A 6,076-nucleotide genomic window follows, 5' to 3' on the forward strand; every position below is an offset into this window, starting at 1 on the left:
GTCACATATGAGGAAAAATTTAATACCAAACCAGTGCCTATTCTGGTATATACTGTTTAAAAAATATTCTACCCTTGAATAAGACTAAGCTTTCGCACAGATTTTCGAAGGGATAGAAAGTTTCTGCCATTTGTTTTTTTAAATGATCAACAATTTTTCGGTTTTTCCATAATTTATCATCTTGGGGCGCCTCCTTCCTGTTGTCAACAAAATGAAGACTAAGGAGAAGAAGAAACCGGTCACTGGGCATAATTTGGTGAAACATGAGTGTAGATATCTTAATATTATTGGTCCAATAAGAATTAATGGAATGTTTCTTGACTTGTGACATAAGTAAGTTGTTTACAATAAAGCTGTATATTTCTTCGAAATCTGTATCCTTCCATCGATGCAGTCTGGGATTTATCGGGAATATCCCGAGAAGATAAAGACGCAAAATATAGGTTAGTTTGTTCAGCAATATACTGAACAATGTCTTCGCCAAAGAATCTTTGAAAACATTCTAGTTCATTGCTATTTTTATCAAGGCCACTTTCTGGAGAACAACCCGAATTGTCAAATTTAAATTTGTGTATTTCCGGCTTTAAATCTTTTCCACTCCAAACAAAATCACTTGTTGCTTTCTTAGCTTTACCTCTAGTTCTTTTTTTACTGCTAGTAGGAATATCGGAATGGGAATCTTGGTCAGAAAAATCGGTGGTCTTTGATGATTCAGGAGCCGCATACGTAGGTTCTGGTGTGGCCGTATCATCCTCATCCATCCATCCGCCATCTGACTCATCTGATATATTTTCAACGGATTCATCATCACTATTGGCTAAAATCGCCTCCAGTTCTTGATCAGTATAATATTTTTTCTTATTATAACGCGCCATAATTGTCACTACACCGACAAGTAACTGCAGCAAAACCCCTAGAGCAAGGATCAACAACTGGCGGACCGCGGTCCGGACCTGGACGCTAAAATACTGGACCGCCAAAAATTTTTTGAAAGTATAAATTACTCAATAAATTATTTAAAAAATGTTTTTTACGTTTAAGTGCCAATCTTATCATTTTTTCTAGCATTTTACAATTGTGTGAGTTCTTAATGGTTAGTAAGCAGATTAAATTTGAGTCCATATTAAAATAAAAACAAGGCTACAAAAACCACGTGAAACACTTAAAGACTACCAGATATCCATGAATGAAAGTTCTGATGATGAAGGATGTATAGGTCAGGTTGTAGAAGACGACTTCTTTACTTGGTACGTTGAAAATAGCAACTTAACTTTCAATGATGCAGTTCAACAAGGAAAGAACAACGCCATAGAGGAGGAAATAAATAATATAAATGACAACAATACACGTAGTGTGGTAGAAGATACAGATCAGAAAAGAATAGATGAAGTTTAAAACCAAGGTCGATAAAATGGAAGATTAAAATGAAACTGAAAGTTGCTACACATATGTACCAGGATCCACAACATTAGCCCCGCCAGACTACAAGGTAACAATATACCTTATGACAAAATATAGAAATGTGATAGGATCACTATCATTTCTGTCAAATCAGTCGACCCGACATTACTTTTGCAGGCAACTACCTCGGTTGATTTCAGACTAATCCTACCAAAGAACATTTCATAGGAATAAAACGAATATTAAGATACCTGAGTGGCACCATCGACTTTGGACTATTGTTTATTAAGACTAATCAGCATGAAGAAAACCTTCTAATCCGATACACCGATGCCTCATGGGGAAAAACCTGGAAGGTAGAACAAGCACCAGTGAACGCTGCTTCTGTCTATGGCAACATCGTTCATTGGAGAAGTAAAAAACAAAATGAATATATTTCACTAGCAGACGCAAAATTATTATCAAAGATTAATTTATAGAAACCATTCAGTAAATTTAGATTTATAATTATACTACTTTTTATCTCTTTATTGTTACTATTTTATTGTTGTTTGTAAGTCAATATTTTATTATGGTACTAATTTCAATGTGAATTTATGAGTTTTCCTGAACTATAATTGTAATTTTTATGTCTGGGCAATTCTACCCAAAATAAATAAATATTTTTTTATGCAGTGCCTACATTGACCCAGAGAAATAAAAGTTCAACAAAAACCATAGCTAACTAATGATAATGGTGGAAGCAACTGCTCCATGAGCTCCACTAATATTGAATTACCACAACACATATAGATCGGTTTTGAACTTGTATTATTATTATTATTAGTTAGTCTCCTTAATATGCAACGACATTTGAGATGTGACATATGCTTTGTAGGTTATATCACCCATTTCTAAATTAAATAGTTAACTCAGAAGGCCTTGATATAAATAGATTCTTGCAATATGTTAAAACTTATATAAGATATTGGCTTGACAATTTTTAAGTGAGAAAACTGTGACTTCGTACTTTCTCTTCATCCAGAAGTCTATCAAACAGAATCTGCATGTTTTGATAGATGGGACTTAAGACTGCTCCGGTATTTGGTTTCAAAATTGCACAAATTACACTTGTGCATCTGCACCTTTGTAGTGTCTGCATGCCTCAGTTGATGATACCTAAGTCCGCTTTCATATTTGCTGACAAAGTCACACAAATCACATTTGTACCCCGGCACTGCTGAAGGATCGGCATGTTTCAACTTGTGGTACTTAAGGTCAAATTTATATTTCGCCACAAAATCGCACAAATCACACTTGTGAATTCTCATTTCTGAGTGTTTCGTGTGTTTCATTTGGTGGAAATGAAGACTGCTCTTACGTTCGGACTTAAAATTACACAAATCACATGTGTACAACTGTGGTTTCGATGGATCCGCGTGTGTCGCCTGGTGGGGTTTAAGTTTGTTCTTATACTTAGTTTGAAAGTCACATACGTCACACTTGTATATTTGTATCTGTGAGGGGTCAGCGTGTTGCAACTTATGGGAAATAAGACCGCTCTTTCTTTTGGTCGCGAATACGCACAAGTCACACTCGTACGTCAGTATTTGCGGACGATTGGCGTGTTTCAACTGGTGCTGCCTAAAGGACTCTTCATATTTGAACTTAAAATTACATTCATTGCAATTGTATGTCCGCGCCTGCGAAAGTTCCATGTGTTTCGCTTTGTGCAGCTTAAGTTTGTTCATGTATTTCGCCTTAAACTCACACAGATCACATGAGTACATATCCACTTTTGAGGGATCGGCGTGTTTCAACTGGTGAAGCTTAAGACTGCCTTTATATTTAGTTTTAAAATCACACGACTCACAAGAGTACATCTGTACTTTTGTGGGATCAGCGTGTTTCAACTGATGGAGTCTTATGCTTTCCTTATATTTCGACTTAAAATCACACAGATCGCACATATGCAACCGCACTTCTGAGGGATTCATGTGTGTCAATTGGTGGCACTTGAGTCTGTTTTTATATTTGGTTTTGTAATCGCACGAATCACACCCGAGTATCGGTGCTTCTGAAAATGTAGTGCCGTTAGCATGTTTCGCCAGGTGACGCTTAAAAGACCCGTTATATTTGGACTCAAAATCACACAAATCGCATTTGTACAATTGCACGGCCGAGGGATCCTTGTGTACTATTTGGTGACCTATGAAACTTTTTCTGTTTTTGCTTTGAAAATTACATTTATCACAAATGTATATTTTGGGTATCTGATCACGTTCAAATTGGTTTATACTCTTGTCTACTTCGGAAAGCTCCTCTGTCTCTTCTAGTTCATGGGGTGAAATATCCGGAAATATGTAACTGAAAAATGTTTATTTTTTAGTAAAGATTCCTTTGATTTTCCTCATACAAAAAGATTTTTTTAATCGATTTTTGAAAAGTTTACTTTTGTCTACTGTTTGTGCTTAAAAAATTATGAAAGCTTAAAGAAAATCAGAAAGAATTTTTTTTCATTTCCTATACATTTTTTAAATTAGCGTTTTTCGACGAAATGTGGACTGTAACACTACAACATATAAGATATAAAATGTTTTCTCCAAATTTAAGAATGTCTTTTTATACAAACATCTGCCTTTGAAGCTCTCATTTTTGATATACACGATGTTAAAGTTAAATCTATTATTTGAGGGTTTGAGAAATTTTCTCCTGACAATGTATACTCTGGGGTTTTTGGGTAGCTGATTACAAATCCTAGGTCAAAAATACAAATTGACAATCAACAATTGCTAAAATAATTTATTTGTTATCATTTTGCTCTGTAGGTCCTGCTATGTATTGCCTTGTCTGCTCTGCACAAAGTAGAAATTTGCAAAAACAAATTTGAAAAAGAACTTCCTCCAAACATGGAAATAGATGCATTAGAATCTCTGAGGAGGCTATTGCCCCAAAAATAATATCGTTCTTTCAAAAGTGGAGAAAAAAACATATTTATTTTCTAAAAGTTTACGCCAATTATGTGATAAGGGATACTTATACTACTTTTACTACATACCACACTGAAAAGGTTAAGTGCGATGTAAATTTTATCTCATTTCAACAATTTATTTAAAATTGATTTACATTATTCTGAAATATGCTGAGCGCGCTGCAGTCCTTCGTATCGCTATCAGAAGAATTTTGAGTTACATACCTCTCTTTATCATTTTCTTCTGCTTTTATATCCAGAGGCTCAGATTTAATCAACTTCTCTTCTTCAAATTTCAGTGCAGTAGATCCCATTTCGATAAATTGATCTTCCCGTTCATTTAATTCGGATTTTATTTTGATCTCTTCAACACTAACGGGAGAAGCAAAGGATGGAGTCCAGCCCAAACTGGCAGTGACTTTTGTACCATGAAAACTCTTAACGTTTTCCTTTGTTTTTAAGCATTTCTCTATGAAACCACTGTGGGTACAGAAGGAAACAAAGCACCGTTTGCAAATAATGGGATCTTTGACGACACTGAAATTCTACAAAGTACATTATAAGGTTGGACAACCTTAGTTTTTTTTATAGTTATTGAATTGCTAAAAAATGCAACATGCTTTTGTATATTGCTGTATGTCGCTATATACTTACTATTTCTGGAATATATTTCTCAATCATATCAACCTCTAATTTATGTATCGACATAAATTCACTGCTTGTTAACTGCATACATAACCGACAAACTTTATGATCATCATTTAATTTATTCACGAGTTGCTTGTTTTCTGTTTCCTTTACGTAAATCTCTCTTAAGTCAACAGAACGTTCCGTTTCATAATCGACATGAGTAATTATAGTATTGTCAGTATAGAGGCACATCGACTTAAATTCGTATGCTTCTCTTACCTGTAGTGAACAATCGTTACATATTATGTGTTTATTCGAGTTGTCAAAATCCTGAAAATTGGATTAATATAATCAGTAACACTTATTGGCTAAACCCCTTAATGAACGTACCAGATTTAATAATAGAAAGCCAAAAATATTTCTGGTAGCTTCTTCTATCTCTTCAAATTGTTCGTCGCTTAAAACATTGAGGCATAGCCTACAATGTTGTTCCTCAAAATTCTCCATTTAAACAATTTATCTTGATAATATATGGCAATAAAAGGATTTTCCAATATCTTCTTCTTCACTAGGGAATAGAGAATTCTCTTATTTATATTTTCAAACTAATAAACATTCCTATTTAAACTTTCCTTCGTAAGTAAATAATCATAACCATAGATAATGATCATAACCTTACAATCCTTACATGTCACATGAACTACCCGTAGATGTAGGAGCATAAGAACAGAATATCTACGATTCTAGAAAATTGAAAGGAGTTTTCGAAACTACGATCTAATCACGAGAAATAAGGCCTGGTTGTAAATTCGCACGTTCACACTTTTCATATGACTATTTCGTATATTTCTATAGTATAAAGTTCGACATGTATTTATAAGTGCAGCTTTGATCAAATTAACTTTAATTTTTAAAGAAAATTGACCAAAATATAAGATCATAAACCGCGCCATTATTCTATGGCTAGAAATTGGCCTCAATGATTTGGGATCGAGGGGAATTATCCCTCTTTATCCTGCCTCATCTCGTGTAGGCCTGGACAGCCTTCGTAGGTGGGCCCCATCCGTCGTCTACCCCGACCGCAATTGCGGCCGG

The 6,076-nt window shown here is 34.8% G+C and overlaps 1 protein-coding gene across 1 annotated transcript; it reads right to left on the reverse strand.

The window, feature by feature from the left end:
- Positions 1-1,983: 1,983 nt before the first annotated feature.
- On the reverse strand, positions 1,984-5,635 carry LOC108916672 (zinc finger protein 99-like). Its single transcript, XM_018722973.1, has 4 exons — positions 5,372-5,635; positions 5,006-5,311; positions 4,577-4,896; positions 1,984-3,747 (listed from the first exon to the last, which is right to left on the reverse strand). The coding sequence occupies exons 1-4, from the start codon at positions 5,486-5,488 to the stop codon at positions 2,433-2,435; spliced, it is 2,058 nt and encodes a 685-aa protein (XP_018578489.1). The 5' UTR covers positions 5,489-5,635; the 3' UTR covers positions 1,984-2,432.
- Positions 5,636-6,076: the final 441 nt, after the last annotated feature.

The sequence above is a fragment of the Anoplophora glabripennis genome, unplaced genomic scaffold (genome assembly GCF_000390285.2).
Source record: "Anoplophora glabripennis isolate ALB-LARVAE unplaced genomic scaffold, Agla_2.0 scaffold2852, whole genome shotgun sequence".
In the NCBI taxonomy this organism is placed as follows: domain Eukaryota; kingdom Metazoa; phylum Arthropoda; class Insecta; order Coleoptera; family Cerambycidae; genus Anoplophora; species Anoplophora glabripennis.

Coding starts and splice junctions, on each gene's coding strand:
- LOC108916672 (XM_018722973.1), bottom strand. CDS start 5,488: ATGGAGAATTTTGAGGAACAACATTGTAGGCTATGCCTCAATGTTTTA. Junction 4,897..5,005: donor AGAAATATATTCCAGAAATA/GTAAGTATATAG, acceptor TGTACTTTGTAG/AATTTCAGTGTCGTCAAAGA. Junction 3,748..4,576: donor GAAGAAAATGATAAAGAGAG/GTATGTAACTCA, acceptor AACATTTTTCAG/TTACATATTTCCGGATATTT.